The sequence below is a fragment of the Magallana gigas genome, chromosome 5 (genome assembly GCF_963853765.1).
Source record: "Magallana gigas chromosome 5, xbMagGiga1.1, whole genome shotgun sequence".
Lineage (NCBI taxonomy): Eukaryota > Metazoa > Mollusca > Bivalvia > Ostreida > Ostreidae > Magallana > Magallana gigas.
This window is the reverse complement of record NC_088857.1, coordinates 6,427,087-6,446,517: the sequence shown is the minus strand read 5'-3', so window position 1 is coordinate 6,446,517 and position 19,431 is coordinate 6,427,087. Positions and strand designations below refer to the sequence as shown.

Here is a 19,431-nt window from a genome sequence, read left to right as displayed (position 1 = left end):
TTTTATTAGAGAAGTAATGTCATTTATGATAAACATGGTTTTCATAATAAAATGCATAACTATATTTTTTTATCGGTTTGAGTGTCGATCCTGTAGGCCTAGGAATTAGGATTTCGAAGAAAGGTATACTCTATTTTCAGAACTGCATATCCTAATTAGCAACACAAACAACTCTACATTTGATACTTTTTGGGGTTAATATTTATTATTTTTTAAATATACTGACATATTTCATTTTTTTTTCATATTGTTAAAACTAATGATCTTAAAGTCAACATTAGAGTTAGGTGTTTTAAAGTCTGATTTAAATGAATTAATTAAGACATGGCTCTGTTCTGAATCTAGCATTTTTATATGATTTATAATAATGGCAGATTGTGCCTTTAAATATAGTTGCATTATAAGTTGACAACGCCTAAATTGTTTATTATTCCTAAAAATTACCATCTTTATCGTTCAGCTAACAATTGTAGCATTCTCATTTCACATACACTGAATAAATGTTTATGATGGAAAGAACAATTTTTAGCAATGTATTAGAATAAAGAAGGGACGAGTACTGTGGCTTCGAAACTGAGTGACTAAAAACTTTTTTTCCATTCAACGCGAAACGAGTCTCAGCCTATATTTAACGTTTTATTTATCGTTTCACAACTTTGTGCATAAAACTTTCACAAGTACATCATGCGCAGTCCAATTAATTACTTTGAGTGATTAGTCCTTTTGCATGAATTAACATCAGAAAAAGAAGTAAGCTATAGCTAGGACGAATTCTGACACAAGAGCCGAGAATGCACGTGTTGGGTTTGATAGGTTTTTTCTTGATACCGGTCGCTCGAGGATGGCCCACGTACAACGACCTGATCCCTAACGGAGATAAAGTGCCCAACCCCTGTAACCCCTCCCTCATATGGAACGGGGTTGGCCACTTAGGACCTTACGGGTCAGGACCAAGAAACCAGTTCGGACATGATTTTATTAAAGCTAATAAGGTAGGTGAAATAATTCTTAATAACTACATGTTTAATTGAAATATTCCTCCACTGAGCGACAGCAGTGAGTTTGAATCTTGTGAGTGGTCAGACAGTCCTGGGTTATTCCGTCCTCGCTAGAGTTTTGTGGTCAGTGACCAGCTTGTTACAGTCATTGTCAATGGTAATCAGTGTACGTCATTACTCGTTTCCCAGCATGAATGTTTTATTACATGTACATCCCGAACGTTGACAGTTAATGTACAGGTAAATATATATAAAACGGTAGTAAGTAAAGGGAATTAATATTAAACCATAAGTGCATGGATTTTTCAATTATAGACAAATGGAGTCTCTTGACTGAATTATTCATTTAGATTATATCGTTATTATATACATTTACTCACATTTTGATATTTTATATGAAATCTCATTTACATCACCTGAGCTTTGTTGTGAAGTAGACTAGCCCCTCAACCCCCCCCCCCCCCCCCCCCCCATCCTGACCCTGAAAATTAACTTCAGTGTAGTGTCCGGGCATGAGAGAGAGTTTAAACTAAAGATATTTTTTTGTGGAGGCTTTTGGGGCTTTCTTTAGAACCTTTCTTTTGGAAAGGGGAGAGGGGGTACTTGCATAACGATTTTGTATAGGTCGGATATAGGAATGATAAAACAATGAGAAAGGTAAAATACATGCACATATACTTAATATTCCTTACCCATTACTACTAGGGTAAATTCTTACCAATTCATTTGGATACCTGTACTAAATCTAACACCTATTTGACCTCCCAATAGATATGGAGCGACATCTGCCGCCTGGATTCTGATGGGGACGGGAAATACAATGGACTGGAATTAGGGGACCCTAACTGTGAATGGTCCACTTCCAACAGAAACCTCAGCCTTCCGGCTTTCTCCCACCCAGGTATACTAAATTAATACAAGACTTTAAACACAACTGTAAAATGTTAAATGGTTAAATGTGTTTCCGGGGGGGGGGGGGGTCCAAGGCATATCTTCAGTAATTTTGCTATGTGAATTAAAAAAATCATGACCCCTTGATCCGCGGCATGGCTCGTACAATGATTCAAAGAAAGCTTTACCATGAAGTATACTAGTATACTATATGCATGACGTAGGGGTCGGTAAACATCGCGAGGTAATTTGTCAAGTCTGAATAACGAGAAACATTGAGTGGAGCTATAACAGCATTGAGACTGCTTTAAAGTTCTGGATGCATACAAAGTTATCATGCCACTTGTTTAAAATTTTGAACCAACAATAAATCATAGCATGCATCAACACAGAGATGAAAAATGTTCGTGATATGCAAACCCGATATTCACTGTGATTGCGACAAAACTACTAAATATAATCATGTCATCACGTTAAATGTAATACTATGTTATCAAAATTGTTATCATAGCGTTCAGTTTAAACATTGAATATAATAATGACTTAACCTTTACTTGTATATGTAATCATGACTTGATCATTAATTGTAAATGTAAATATGATTTGATTATTTAGTGTTATAATGACTTCCTTAAATAAAATCGATATCATTACTTAAACATTAAATGTAATAATTACTAGACCATTAAAAAAGACCATGATTTAAACGTTAATGTATTCATGGTATGGGAATCATAAATGTAACCGTGGTTTAACATTATTTATTCATGATTATATCACAAAATGTATTCATTGCTTAATCACAAAAGAGTCTAATGACTTTATCACTAATTGTAATTATGACTTAAACATAAAATGTAATAATGAATTTATCACTAAAGGTAATCAAAACTTAAACATTAAATAAAATCAAAGTTTAAACGTTAGATATAATCCTGACTTAGTCACTAAACTAATCAAGACTTGAAAATTTAATGTAATCATGATATTATGACTAAATGAAATAATAACTTTATCACTAATTGTAATCATGATTTAAACATTAAATGTAATCATCACTCGGCCATAAATATAAGCATGCAGAAATTATCGAATATAGATTAGCAATTATATGACTGGTTGTTAGAGTGACTAACAAATATATTAATTGTAATAATAGTATAGATATTTAAAGCAAGACATTACTTATCAATAATTTAATCACTGTAATTAAGTTTTATTGTAATTTGCAATTACGACACTGTGTCAAGTGCCTGGCATATATTTACATATATATGTGCCTCCTATCTAATAATACAGTCCTGTGTTACGACACAATTTTACTTTGTAATGATTTTCATATATATATATATATATATATATATATATATATATATATATATATATATATATATATATATATATATATATATCAAACTTAAAGTGCATAAACTTTAAGTAATCAATAAGCTAAACAACACACGTATAGTGCTACAAGTACATGTTAAAAATGACATGGCTGGCTAGGTGAACTGGTGATGCAATTTATCATTAATGAATATTCAAAGAACCGTTTGATTAAATGTAAACAAGACACGATCGAGGATACACAAAGTGCCCATTAGTGAATTTGTTATTCTTGCAAAGTCATCTCAACAGGTGAGACAATAAAGCCTTCAAAAGGTGTGTACAGGCTGTAGGTACAGGTATATGTTGTAACGTATTCCTTGCACATGCATAAATGAAAAAGCCACGACACACGAAAGAATAACACTCTTGAAAGCCTATACAAAGTACTTTTGACAATGATATCAAAATAAAAAAGCATATGTAAATATACTATTAGTATTGACATATGGCAGCAACTCACCACTGTGCTTTTGCTTTATTTTTCTGGAAATCTTAGAGAAGTTGTTGGTCCGTGTGTTTGTTACAATAACATTGATTCAGCCACCAATGTCTATAAGCTCAATACTATTTTAGATGTTTTTGTCTCACACAGGAGTCTGTGAGCCCTGGGATAGCCCTACATGTCAGGCAATGAACGCCTCGCTGGACTGCAGTGCTGACAAAGTGTCCACAGACTGCGAACAAATAGACGAACCAGGTTACATTACATCTCTTCACTATTTTCTAAATTTCCATTCCTTGAAAATAAATAATCTGATTTGAAAATGTTTACTTTTTCATTTTTGAATACAGGTGTGCAGAAGTATGACATGTTCCTTGTTAACTATTCCATACCTCTGAGGGAATCAACCTTTGCATGTCGAATTTTTGATTTACCCGTGAAAACTGACTATCACGTGATAGCATCTAAACCAATCAACTATCAGCATAAACTTCTGGGGCAAGTGGCGGTTTATGGTTGCAGTAAGTGGTTAGATCTTTTTCATCTTTTTGTGTGGAATTCTTTTCACGGATGCATTTTGCCGCGTTTTAACTCATATTTTGTTTGTAGACCCAAACTCTGGCGAGATAACAAGGAAGTCGGTGTTTGAATGTTCCTCTTCTGTCGCTAAACCATGCCAGGACTTGATAGCAATCATGGACCAAGGTGAAATGGACCAGGGCAACTGTTTCCCAAGGGATGTCGGTCTTTTAATAGGCCAAACGGGATACAAACAAGTCCTGATGAAGGTAATACATATTATAAAGTTATTAGTTCTTCCGACTTGCAAGGAATGGCATTGAAAATCAGTGTGGTTTCTTTAAAAACAAAACAAACTTAATTTTGTAGTGGACGTTCCTAAACCCACTGAAAGAGCCTGGTACAACAAACGCCGGAATGTCTTTGTACCTGACACCGAACCTGAAGAAGTATAACGCAGGTGTAGCTATCCTGGAGGAGACACACTTCAGCATTCCCGGAAATCTCCCCAGCTACTCGGTGTCGTCTGCTTGTCCCAGCTCGTGCACACAGTTTCAGATGAGGTCACCTGTGACGGTTGTGGCGGGAGTCAACATCATGGGACACTATGGTATGTAGCGAGATACGTCACAACCATACTTCTCATTACAATTAAGTAAAGGTTGATTAAAGAATCAGTATTTTATATCTTCAGGGGTTAAACAAAGGGTTGATGTTGAAAGAAACGACAGGATCTACAACTCCATAACAGAAGACACCAAATATGACGTGTATAATCCAAGAGTGTTCTGGTCAGTGTCAGTGTGTTATTAAATACAGAGCTGCATTGAACTGTAAATTATAGATTTATATGAATTTATATATATCATATTTTACTAACGTGATAACACTGAAAATTGAAAAAGATGTCAAATTTTGAATTGAAATTTGTACCGTATCAGTGAATTTTCAAGGATAAGAAAGTTTTATTTAATTTCACGACTTTGTTCCGAAATACTCATTTATCCCAAATGAGAAATTTGTGTACTTGTATTTCATTAGAGAGATGCTGTATCTTTTAGCTCTCTATACAAAACAGGTACACTACCCCCGTACCGGTCCTCCCAGGTGACATGTTGAAGCTGACATGTGAGTATAACACAGTGGGCGTACGTGATGATATCACGTGGGGAATGGGGCCCAAACAGGAACTGTGTAAAACCATCCTCATCTACTACCCAAGGGAGAACTGGGACGACCACCACTGTGAAAGCTTCAAGAACATCCCTCTGTGTGCGCTGGAGATCGGGGACTCCGTGTTTGGGTGTACGTACCGTGGGTTCATGCTGGCCCTACACAACGACCCGCTGTATGACATGACGGGCTGCGACAACACAGCGACCTGCTCTAACGAATGTCTGCAGAAGACGATTGCCGCCCGCTCCACGCCCTGCCTGTCTGGCGACATGTACGACTTGTGGAAACTCATGGCCATGTCTTTACGGAACGATAAACTAATCACCCTCTTTAAAGCCCTTGTCGTCTGCGAGGAGCAGTATATGACCGCCATGTTGGAGGCACGGTCACAACGTGGAGGACGCGGAGGACGAGGAGGACGAGGAGGATAGATTATGAACATCTGTTCGATTGTTTAAATAAGGTCCATTCCTTGCAATGATACTACTTGACTTTCATTTATGTAGGATTCAAACATAGTGGAATTCTTCATGTATACATATATACATACTGATCTCCAAACAAAAGGAGTCTCATAAAAACGACCATTTATGATAAAATAAACTGCTGTAGTCTCTAGAAAGATGTTTCTGTTCCTTATTTTGACTCAACAAGGTAATGTGACAAACTACACAGTCAGCAATACGTTATTAGTATATAAAGAGATCTGCATGTTTACATGTTGTGGTATTAAATAAATGATGTCATAATCAACATTCAATTTTTACTCATACTGATTGTGTTCTTCCAACACTTGCATAAACATTCCATTAAATTTTAAACCACAAATCGTTTCACACATGAAGATAATTAGTTTATTGCATTGAATAAAGTAAGACACAAAAGAAACACTAAAATTTAACAGTCTCTTCATTCATAGCATCAAAGACCACAGCATAATCACAGAAATCAGGTCTGATTGTCCTCTGTAGTTAACATTATGCTCCCATACGGCATAGTATGACATGCTCCCATAGTGCGACCTGCTCCCATTGTATAACATAGCACCAACAACCTAGTGTGACCATCACCTTTTGACAGTGGACTTCCTGGACTGCCACATGTCAAACTTCCTGTTTGCTGCTGCCAGCAGTTCCTCCATGTGACTTGTCAGCTGTAAAAGAAATTGTAAATAATTTAATTAATTAAATCGACAAATTCAGAACCCTGAGATTTGTGATTTTGCTTCCAATCCCAATTGATTTTTAGTAATTTTATAAACACTTATTGCAATGACTTACCCTGATATTACAATGGTTTACACTGATATTATTATGACTTACACTGATATTAAAATGACTTGCACTTAAAATCACATACACTAATATTGCATTGACTTACACTAATATTGCAATGACTTACACTGATATTACAATGACTTTCACTGATATTACAATGATTTATACTGATAATACAATGACTAATACTGATATTGCAATGACTTACACTGAGATGTTACAATGACCTACATCGATATTACAATGACTTACACTGATATAACAATGACAATTGCAATGACTTACACTGATATTACAATAACACTTCGCGGGTATGATAAGGCAACTAACAGCGATCAAATTCCTCTGATCGATATGACGTCACAATAAGCAGCATGATGTCATATTTTACTCAGAAACATGTCGATTTTAACTTTATCTCTGGTTTAAATTATAAAAACTACAGACATAAAATATCACTAAAAACTCTTCTAACTGAATATATCTTTGATTTTTCTCTATTACGTATAATTATCATTGATGACGTCACAAGCATGTTTAATAGAGAAGATCATGTCGGGAGACAAATCATCGGAATGCAGTGTAAACAATGCCGAAATAAGACTTATTTAATACAGATACCTAAGATTTAGATGAGTGTCAGTTAGGATATAATCAGGATAATACAGGCATGGATATTTTGTTTAATCAGCGAGTGTTATAAGGTAAGCAGATCGACATTTATATGGCTTGACCAGCCTTTCCTCTGTCAGTGTGTACAGAAAAAGGCAAAAGTGTAACACTACCCCGGATATTATGAAAGATGACTTTGTTAAATATCAACGGTGTATGACCTAAACTACTTGAAAAGTACTGCTAGAATCCTGTGAATTGTTGTTTTAAATGAAATATCCGTAATATTTTCAATGAAATTATAGAAGTTGAGAGGGTTTCCGATAAATATTTACAATATTTATTTCATGCGATTAACAATAGGATTCTAGCAGTAATACTAATAAACCTGAACTAATTGACGATCGAATTATTGTAACAAACAGACAAATGAACTTCGGGGTAGTGTTACACTTTTTGATTTTTTGTTAAGGTAAAAAATTGATCTATTTATAACTGTCACGTGATACCATGGCACGGCAGCTTCAAAGATCGAGTCGATTCCGAAGTAGAAAAATAATATCTTGGTGAACACGTTCACTTGGTATTAATATAACACACTGTTTTCATAAAAATAAACAGTTTTCAAATAGATCATAATTTTGACGGTCATTAAACTAAAAGTTGCCTTAACCTACCTGCGTTGCAATGGCTTACACTGATATCACATTGACTTACACTGATATTATGATGACTTGCACTGATATTACAATGACTTAATCTGAGGTGTTACAATGACCTACATCAATATTACAATGACTTACACTGATATAACAATGACACTTGCAATTTCTTACACTGATACTACATTGACTTACACTGATATTATAATGACACTTGCAATGACTTACACTGATATTAATATTACATTGACTTACACTGATATTATGATGACTTGCATTGATATTACAATGAAATGACTTACACTGATATTGCAATGACTTATAAATCTGAGGTGTTACAATGACCTACTTCAATATTAAAATGACTTTTGCTGATATAACAATGACACTTGCAATGACTTACACTGATACTACATTGACTTACACTGATATTATTATGACTTAATCTGATATAACAATGACACTTGCAATGACTTACACTGATATCACATTAACTTACACTGATATTATAATGACTTGCACTGATATAACAATGACACTTGCAATGACTTACACTGATATTACATTGACTTACACTGATATTATAATGACTTGCACTTATATAACAATGACACTTGCAATGACTTACATTGGTATTACATTGACTTACACTTGCAATGAATTACGACTTATATTTGCACACTTATACTGAAATGACTTACACTGATTTAACAACAACTAACACTGGTATTAAAATGACATACAATTGTACACTGACGTTATCAGGACTAAAACTGATATTATGATTACTTACATTAACAGTGTAGTGGTACTCCTGAAGTCGTTCTTTGAGGGGAATTAGCTTGGCCATCTGAAATCTCTCTAATGTTGACTTCATTTTTACAACCTTACAGGAATAAAATTACATATAAGTACTGACAAAGGGGTGACAATATCTAATTTCATTTTCTACATGGTTTTTGTCATGACAGATTGATGAAAATACATTTGATTTAGGGTAATACATCTAAACAGCAGATTTTTAAAATCTAAAAATTGTAAGATCACATTAAAGTATATTGGGAGAATATGACACAGGTACGCCACACCATGCTTTTTTTAATAAGTCATAGCAAAGCAATAAAATATATGTGGCAGATAAGGTCAGGATGGGGGACTACACAGAATTTATTCAATAATTCTAAGTTGTGGCTGCGGCCAACATTCTTAAAATTTTAAATCTGTCATGGTGTGTAATTTTGAGTAACGTGTTTTAGAGTTAACTCATGCCAGATGACAATTAATTAGCGAGGGTCAGTCTACTCTCCTAATTATCCCCAATTAGTCAATGTAATTGTTCTGAGTAATTATCATGAGTACTGTGCCTCACTTTCATTAATTATCTTTTAGAATATAAATACAGTTAGAAATTTATTCAATTCAGTCAGAAACTTTCGACCGCTACCTCATGTTGCTTATGTCTTTATACTGACTATCTAGTTGACTGTCCACCAGTCTGTCAGTAAGACTAAGCAACATCGAGCTAAATTTCAATCTGACTCATTTCGGCCGCTACCTCATGTTGCTTATGTCTCCATACTGACTATCTAGTTGACTGTCCATCAGTCTGTCAGTAAGACTAAGCAACATCGAGCTAAATTTCAGTCAGACTCTTTCGGCCACTATCTCATGTTGCTTATGTCTTCACACTGACTATCTAGTTGACTGTCCACCAGTCCGTCAGTAGACTAAGCAACATTGAGTTAAATTCATTCTGACTCATTTGGCTTTTTAAGAAATATTTATTTTTATCCTGTTCTTTTGACTTTATTCTATTTGATTATTGTTGATATTTTATAAGTTAATTAAAATCACTTAATCAATAAATTGTGAAACCTGCCTTCGAGTTATAGCTCTATGCATATTCGACTTAGAGGTCAATTTAAGCCTATTGACTAGGCTGACCCCCTGTCTCTTGGGTTGGGCCTATACAAGTTAATTCCCCTTTTCCTATAGTGCCCTTTCCCCTCGGTGACAGATGCTTTTGAAACAAATTTAATATGAAAAAAGAAAATCTTAAAAAGAAAAACTAAATGTACATGTGTATAAGGTCATCTCAAGCAACAGAATTCCCGGCACAAGCGTCCAATTTTCACAATTTTGGTAATTAAAATAAAAATAATGAAACAAAGTACCGGTAATAAAATAATAAAATTTGAAACCTATATTCCTGTGACCCTACCAATGTTTCAAACAAAATATTTAGACAAGAATCTTTTGTTCAAAAGTTTACAAATGATGGATGACACACCTAGACAAATGAGAGTAATGTCAATATGTCACCAGTGACACTCAAATACTGTAACTATAATGACAAACATGTAAGAGGGTTGATCCAAAAGTAATGTCACAGATCCAATGAAATAGTGAATTATAGAATAATCAGTGTAAAGTGACAGAATTTTCGCTTTGAGATAGCCACCTATTTCAATTTAGATAACACATGTATTTGAAAATTTTAGTATGAATTTTTTTTAGTAAGTTATGATTACTACTTCTGAAGATATCTTTCATAGAGAATGGAATAAGGATAGTTGCCGCACTTTAGCCAATCTAATTAAGATTAGATGTTAGATCCGCTCACTAGGATCCCTACACTAAGTTTAGCGATCAAGATCTAATTTTAATTAGATTGCACTTTAGCAACATCATTTCTGGACTTTATAATTTAGTCCTTTCTAAAACGATTAGTGGAGCACATGGCTCAAATGGAGCACATGGCTAATGATCACAGGCATTAGGCTAGTAACCGAAAGGTCACTGGTTCAAACCCTGCTATGGTCACTTGATGTTGTGCACTTAGACAAGGCACTTTATCTAAATTGTCTCAGTCCACCCAGCTGAAATTAAGCAATGACTCTCATCCACTACAGAAACCAGGAATAAGCACCTGCCTTATTCACCTTCATGGCACAGAGAAGGATTTAACTTTCTTAAAAAGATTGGTCATGATGGCCTATTCACATATTCTTTATCCTTTTGTCTTAATCAAGTAACTATTTTAGTGACATATGAAGTAGTGTATCGGATTATTTAATGTGCAATCAGTAAACTTCAATGTCAATCCTAATTTCCTTATTTTCATATTAATTTTTTACATGCTCCCTAAAAGTGGGGGGGGGGGGGGGGGGGGGGGGCAACTCCATGATAATTCAATTTTTTATATGTAAATTCTAAAAAATTAGTTGCTCCAGAAAAAAATGGGGGGGGGGGAGGGGAGCCCGGGCCCCCCCTGGCGCCCCCCCCCCCCCCCCCCCCCCCCCGATGCTACGTGCCTGGATAAATGAAATCCTCAACATTTTTGAGTGATTTCTATCTATCAAAGCAATTAATGCTTCATATCACAATTCCATGTCCGACCCTTTAAATAACGGTACTTTACCTAGAGACAAAAGAAACTGCACATTATCTAAAATGGACGGTAACGCTCCCTTTATAATATTTTTTGAAACGTCTTTGTTATATCTATTTCAAAATATTGACATTTGTTGTTGAGAGCTTCTCAACTTGTGTAACTTGAAATTTATTCTTAAATTAAAACCTTAAACAAGAGGCCCAGGGGCCACATCGCTCACCTGAGCAACAATTGCCTTAATTCTGATCAAATTAGCATTACAGTATCAAAATATCTTGACAACTAAGTACAATAGATCTTGCTAAAAAAAATATTAAAAATCTGCCAATTTTTATCCATCTCTTTTTTTTTTGTAAATACCAAACCCTTTTTGTTGTTGTACCTGTAAGAAGATTTTTCTCTATTCCTATATACCCCCCCCCCCCCCAATTTCGTGGCCCCACTTTTCTCTAAGAAATCATGGTTTCATCAAACTTAAATCTGCATAACCTTTGCTTTCACACTAAGTACTGAGTTTTGGACCGAAAACTTTCCTAGAATATTTTTAAAGATTTTCTCTAGATATTCCTATGTAAAACTTTAAACCGCCATCACGGCCCTGCCTTATCACTAGGGACTGTGATTTTGCAAACTTGAATTTACACTACCTGAGGATGCCTTTACACAAGTTTAAGCTTTTTCTGACCAAATAGTCTTTAAAAAGAAGATTTTTAAAGATTTTCTCTATATATTCCTATGTAAAAATGCATCCCCCATTGTGGCCTCACCATACCCCTGGACTATTATTTAAACAAACTTGAATCTATACGATCTGGGGATGCTTCCACTCAAATTTGGGCTTTCCTGGTGTAATAGTTTTGAGAAGAAGATTTTTAAAGATTTAATTCTCTATATATAAAAATTTATCCCCCATTGTGGCCCCGCCCTACTCCCAGGGACCATGATATGAACAAACTTGAATCTACATTATCTGAGGATGGTTACATGCAAATTTGAGCTTTCTTGGCCAAATAGTTTTTAAAAGAATTTCTTTATAAGATTTTCTCTATATATTCCTGTATAAAAATTTATCCCCTAATTGTGGCCCCACCTTACCCCCGGGGACCATGAGTTGAACAAACTTGAATCTACACTATCTGAGGATGCTTCCACTCAAATTTGAGCTTTCCTGGCCAGATAGTTTTTGAGAAGAAGATTTTTAAAGATTTTCTCTATATATTCTTATGTAAAACTTGATCCCCCATTGTGGCCCCACCCTACCCTGGTTACCATGATATGAACAAACTTGAATCTACACTATCTGAGGATGCTTCCACTCAAATTTGAGCTTTTCTGGCCAGATAGTTTTTGAGAAGAAGATTTTTAAATATTTTCTCTATATATTTCTATGTAAAACTTGATCCCCCAATTGTGGCCCCACCCTACCCCCGGGGACCATGATTTGAGCAAACTTGAATCTACACTACCTGAGGATGCCTCCACACAAGTTTAAGCTTTTCAGGCCGAATAGTTTTTGAGAAGAAGATTTTTGAACAAGAATAGAATTCCTGGGTCCCCCGCCGGTCAAGCAGTATACTAGTATCGAGTCTATCGACCAAGGCTGATTTAGGAACTTGACCAAGGTATTAGTGGTATAAACATTTGGTATAAATTTAATGAAAATCCGTCAAAATTTGTAGGCATGAGAGCGCTTACAAGGTCAATTTTTGGATAAAACGGAGTCATTATTGTGGTCAAAGTCCCATAACTCCAACAAAAAGTATCGACGAATGCTGATTTTCGAATTTGACAAAAGTATTAGTGGTATAAACATTTGGTATAAATTTAATGAAAATCCGTCAAAATTTGTAGGCAAGAGAGCGCTTACAAGGTCAATTTTTGGATAAAACGGAGTCATTATTGTGGTCAAAGTCCCATAATTCCAACAAAAAATATCGACCAATGCTGATTTTCGAACTTGACCAAGGTAATAGTGGTATAAACATTTGGTTTAAATTTAATGAAAATCCGTCAAAATTTGTAGGCATGAGAGCGCTTACAAAAAAGTGTGACGGACGAACGCACGGACACACGCCCGGCATTTCTATGTCCCCGCTCCGCGTTGCAGCGGGGGACAAAAATACCAACAAATTTTCAATAATTCTCAATTATCTCCCCTTTAAAGAGTGCGTGGCCAATCATTTGAACAAACTAGAATCTACTTCACCTAGTGGTGCTTTGTGCCAAATTTGGTTGAAATCTGCCCAGTGGTTCTTGAGAAGAAGATGAAAATGTGAAAAGTTTACGACGACGACGACAACGCTGACAACGACAGACAACGGACAAATTGTGATCAGAAAAGCTCACTTGAGCCTTTGGCTCAGCTGAGCTAAAAAGATGTAAATTCATGATGCAGCAATGTCATACATATATCATGTTATTAATATCTTTTTAATTTTTTGATGAACTATGATCAAGTTTTTATTTCGAATTAAAATTTTGCTTAAATACGTTGACACATCATTTTACGCAATACAGCGCTCATGAAAAGTGCGGTGAATTGTGTGACATTACTTTTGGATCAACCCTTGCATATGTACAAATCAGCCAATGTACTATAAATGACAAGTCACCCTTCTCTATTTACAACATCTACTCCCCCCTTTAATATTAAATAGATTCTCCCTCCATTACCTTCTCTTCCAGGGATTTGGATGACACAGGGAAACAGGTCCAGAAGTGGCGCAGCAGTTCCAACAGGGCGCTATAATTGGCCTTCACCTCCTCCTGGACATCAGGGGGAACAATCTCTGTCAACAAAAATGGGTCAACTTTTAACTGAAGAAGAATCAAGACATCCAACAACTACTGTTATTAATACATCTGCATGTGTATTTCCTTCTCCAATTTATAAATACAATACTTAATAGAAAAGCTATGAAGGTAAAGTTAAAGTTTACTTTTTAAATATTATCAGTAAATTCTGTAACAAGTGTTGGGAAGTGACATTCATATTAATCATATAGCATAATTTGGTATTTAATGTGCATTTGTCGATAGTTTTTAAAAGCATGGTGCATGCATGAGATCTAGAACTACCCCATCACAAAAAGCGCCCAGAATGCAAAGTGCATTTGAAAGTGTCAATTTATCCAAGAGCTAACCTTTGCATCGATTGCATTTAAAGATTACTATTAGTAAATAATTAGACAAAGACTTACGATTCAATTCTTGATGACTTGTTCCTTTCATTAGGGCCCCTCCTGGTGAGAGTTCACTGAGGATAACAATGGCTTGTGACCCAGACAGCACCTGTATCAGAAATAAACACAAAAGTTGTGTTTAACAATACACTGAATAACTACTAGTACAATGAAATATCATCTGATCGAATTAAGACATGAAAGTTAGATTTCTGTCCACAACAGAAACAGAACATTGACAGAGAACGTGGTTGACCTACATTTGACAGGTCAGGTGACCACTGGTAGACGTCCTGCATCACTGACTCCGAGGATTGAACCAGGTCCTCACTGGTTGTGTAGCGAGACATCATGAGAGGAGTGGGACCATGTAGATAACCCTCCATCTTGTGTAGGCGTAAATTCACATTCTTTTTACTCTTTAAGTCTCCTAAATCATCCATGTGAATCTTCTCCTGCATTTTCTGTTTTTTGGCCAATGGTTCCCAGTAGTCTTTGCTGGTACTCGGCCCCTGCTCTCCGTTTACTACACCATTCACTTTGGGTGTCACTTCTCCATTTTGAGTATCACTGGACTGAACAGAATTGTCTGCTGCACTTGAGCTCTGAGCATTTTGCGAGTTTTTTGTACAAGCTTTCAGCACCATAGTAGAATGATGATTGAATCTCCGAATCATGGTTCCATTTGTCACATTATTACTAATCCTTGTGTCTTCCGTCAGACCTCGATAATCCTGAAAGTTCAGATTGTCATACATTACCTACTGTTTATTATACACATGGGCATTTTTAGACATAATTGCAATTGCTTAAAATTTGTTAATATTTTCATACCTCATGGAGAGAAGAGTCTGATATTTTTGTGAGATCCAAAAATGGGTCAACCATTTTACAAGATATTTCTTCTTTCATATCTAAAAGAAAAAAACATATGATAAACTGAAGCCAAGAAACACACGCCAAATCTGAAAACTTAACAAATACTAATTGGTCTGCTAAAAACTAAAATTTTCAGGGCAACAAAAAATATTATAGATATTTTATAAGTACAGCTTTGTTATATTGAATAGAAAATCATTTCTTAACTGAGAAATCTGACTGACCTTTTTCATCAACTTTGGCACATTCTGTGAAGACATCCTTTGATCCCATCACTGTCCGATCTCTGTGGAAATAATGGGACTGGAAGAATCTGGTCCAAAACTCACTCTCTGTCATGTTGTGAGGAACATGCTCAGCATGCATCTTTTTCACTACAACAATTTTTCAATATAATGATCATCTATTCCAAGAAATATGCTGTTGCTAGCAAATGTAAGAAAAAATTAAACAAGGTTTTGATAATCTCATATTTGCCAAGATTTGCGATTCAGTCTTTAAATCAGTGTAGTATTTGTTATTGAATATCAACATACATGTACCCTAGATAGGCTCTGTTGCAAAAAATTATAACTGCAAACCAGCTAATCATTAGCTGTCACATCTAGAAATAAAATCATTGCCAATAATTGTTGGTTTACAGAATCTGAGACAATTTGATTGTTGGAGCTCAGCAGGCTTACCCATGGGATATGTGCGGAATATCGACTCAATCACGTCAGCAGTAAGGTTGTACTTCAGTCCATTACAGCCATCTGTCTGAGGTTTAATATCAGCCTGGATACATAAAAGAAAATGAAATAAATTGCATGTATTACTGTGGTTTTATTAATTTTCAAGGGTATCAATTTTCGTGGATAAAGTGAAAATCATAGCTTCAAGGATACGTAAATTCGTGGCCAATGACCCTATCAATAGAAAATGTTAATAGAAATTACACTTCAATGGACATTAAATTTCGTGGATCAACTTAACAACAAAATCTACGAAAATTGGTATTCAATGAATATTGATGAAACCACAGTACTTGATCGACCTGCAAATAAATGTAATGAAAAAACAATTCTGCAATAGCAATAATCGTATGACCTGTCATTTTCTTGATCACTAAAAATTACGAAAGATGCATTAAATTTACCTTAAATTTGCACCGAAACAATAAAATGAATACACAGTATTTGCTTTTTCGAAATCAAGTAATCTGAGAAAAGATACCGTTCCAGTTTATCTAAATTCATACCAGGAAAGCGGCTGACACTCCCACATTCTGTGACTTGTCTGTTTTGACAGTACTCTGATTCTTCTACAACAATAATGAGACAACTTACAAACAGGCTTGTGATATATGCCAAAACTTTAGAAGCACTGCTTAATTGAGCTTATGTGATTGTTTAACGAGGCCGAATACAGAACGAGTACGCACGCTTTCGCGCAGCGTTTCATTTGTATTGTGACGTCATCTTTTTGCGTTGTTGACCCCATGGCGTGATAGTTTCAACTGCAGATATTCAGCGAAATTTGTTGAAAATAGCTCGTTTGATGCGTAAAATTGACTTTTATTGTGGAATAAACATAAATGTCTCGAAGTATAAGCTATATTTGGGCTCGGGTCGAAAACGTGAAGAGGGTTCAGCAAGCCCAGCCCTCTCAGGTTTTCTTAACCCGCCTAAATATAGCTTAATTCATATATTTCAAGACAGAAACCATGTATTTTATATTAATGACCCTTAATATGTGATGTTATATATTTATTTATTGCTTAAATATGTCTGAATGTTTTAATAATACTATAAAGATCACCATTTCCGCTTTTGTCAAATAAAAAATAGCCATTATCTGACAAACTGGGAAATTGGGTATACAAAAAACAACTTTGAAAAGATCCCTGGAACAAACCAGGAGGTAAAAGGTTTTTTTATTTGACCATTTGATGCCTTTTAGCAATAACTTTAATATGTAGAACAGAAAAAGAAATCCCTAGAGCAGAAGTTTTTAAAAAATGTAAAAAATGTGCAAAATTGATACATTTCAAGCAAAATCCCATAGGGTCCTATGTTAAAAATTAACAAACTTTGAGATGACCCCCTAAACAAACAGTGTGGTAAATGTTTAATTTTTTTTTCTATTAAAATAATAATTATATCCGTAGAAATTCATGTAAAAAATTTCATTCAAAAATCTAGGGCAGAAAAAATTAGACCCGGCCTCGTTAATACTTGAGAAGAACAGGCTGCTGCCATTTACCCTTGAAGCCCAAAACTCGTCAGCAGTGATAACTCCTGTCACCACAAGATCCTTGTATAACTGGAACAACTCTGGGTTTTCCTGGAGCATCCTACATTAAAAAAATTTAATTTTATTACTTGGTTATTATATTCAAACCTGTTATGCACAATTTAGTACATAGTGGTGGAGGCCTACTATTAAGGATTGTATATCACTTTTTTATAGCAAAGATTAAAATGTTATTTACTCAAGGATTTATTATCAAATCATAGTGAGTAGATTCATACTGTTCAGATGGTGCCACACATTTTTTTGTATAAATCTTCAAATGGTTAAGAGAAAAAATGGTTCACTCCATAGTTACAATAGATGAAAAGCCCAGACCCAACAAAGAGATTTCATGAATATACATGTAGTTTAAAATGCAAACAATGCATTAATCAAATATCGTATTCTTACTGACAAAAACGAAAGATTATTAAAAAATATTTATTCAGATGCCTGGATCCCACAATAAAAGAACTGTTTTTCTTCTCTTTTATACATATCAAAATATTTATTTCTGCTTCCCATTAACTATTCGCAACAAACTGGAGTCTGAGAAATATACCAGTGCATCTCACTGAATTTGTTTTTAACACACCTGTTTTTCTCCTCCAGCTCACTGCTGAGTTTCCGTCGGAACTTTGGAATCAGTTGTTGTAGTAGATCCTTCACCCCGTCTCTGTCAGCAATGGCCGCTGACCGTCCCTTGGGATTGATGAAATGAAATGTGTTTGCTCCTCCATCATGCAATACTAACTGAAGCTGAACTTTTTCTTTTGAGTCAGGTGAAATTTTCTGTGCTGAAAAAAAGAGGGCAAGTGTGTTTCTGACACAATTTATGGCCATTTTCTGTTCTCAATACATTGAACCTTAATACGATTTATTCAATTCTAATCCATTCCATTTTTCAAATTTTTTGGTCTGGTAATATTTGATCAACTTTTGGCAGTTCACAAATATAAAATATCTCAAATAAATATAACTTATCAAAACCACCAGTCTTTTCTGTTGTTAAAAAATGAAGAGGAAGGTTTTTGTGACTGAGAAACATCGTTAATGCTTCAACTGCTTAAAGTTCAATGCCAGAAACATACACTGTTTCAACTATCTCCTAACCTTTGATATCAGCATACATATAGCTGATGGAGAAGGTGCTCTTGCTGCCCTGCATCCAGCCCATCCTCTCCCCCATCATGTACAGCGTGCCGTCAGTCTTCTTGTTCCGCACATGGTTCACAATCAGTAGTACCTCCTCCGACCGAGCTGCCATTTTTTGGGTATATGAAACCTATATAGTTTAAAACTGTGTATAGTTGTGTATTTACAGACAAAAAATAACAATAACAAAATGTTCTTTATGTCTCTGATACTTACAACTGTATAAGTTAAGTGTTGACAATTTTATGAAAGTATATGTTTAAAACTGGGAAAATTCAGATGTTGTGAATATAATAGTCTTCAGAAAAAAATTAACCCTACAATGTATTGAACAATTCTCGATACTGGACTGGCCTGTTACTGTCTATCACATGGTCAGTATTGTGCAACACAGACAATTCGAACGGTTTTGCGTCTGTTATTTAATCTCTATTAGGCCTACCTGTAATGAATTTTAAATCAAATGGAGATTTTATGTATCTGAGATTTCGTCATATTGGTGGTATTGGAGGTTCTATATTAGAACAATGTTGTCAAACCGCCTTTTGTGTGCTTTTACAATTTTTCCCGTAATATTCAGT

The 19,431-nt window shown here is 35.1% G+C and overlaps 2 protein-coding genes across 2 annotated transcripts; one reads left to right on the top strand and one right to left on the bottom strand.

Moving 5' to 3' along the window:
• Nucleotides 1-690: 690 nt before the first annotated feature.
• On the top strand, nt 691-6,160 carry LOC105342018 (MOXD1 homolog 1). The gene is made up of 8 exons (XM_011448800.4): nt 691-992; nt 1,770-1,899; nt 3,871-3,975; nt 4,071-4,241; nt 4,330-4,508; nt 4,609-4,849; nt 4,934-5,030; nt 5,318-6,160. Exons 1-8 carry the CDS (start codon nt 792-794, stop codon nt 5,844-5,846), a joined length of 1,653 nt encoding a protein of 550 aa, XP_011447102.3. The 5' UTR covers nt 691-791; the 3' UTR covers nt 5,847-6,160.
• Nucleotides 6,161-6,255: 95 nt separating this feature from the next.
• Nucleotides 6,256-19,431, bottom strand: LOC105342019 (general transcription factor IIH subunit 1). Its single transcript, XM_011448801.4, has 13 exons — nt 19,293-19,431; nt 18,809-18,980; nt 18,291-18,492; nt 17,666-17,756; nt 16,662-16,724; nt 16,105-16,198; nt 15,646-15,795; nt 15,377-15,456; nt 14,803-15,276; nt 14,561-14,651; nt 14,034-14,149; nt 8,760-8,852; nt 6,256-6,568 (listed from the first exon to the last, which is right to left on the bottom strand). Exons 2-13 carry the CDS (start codon nt 18,960-18,962, stop codon nt 6,482-6,484), a joined length of 1,695 nt encoding a protein of 564 aa, XP_011447103.3. The 5' UTR covers nt 18,963-18,980; nt 19,293-19,431; the 3' UTR covers nt 6,256-6,481.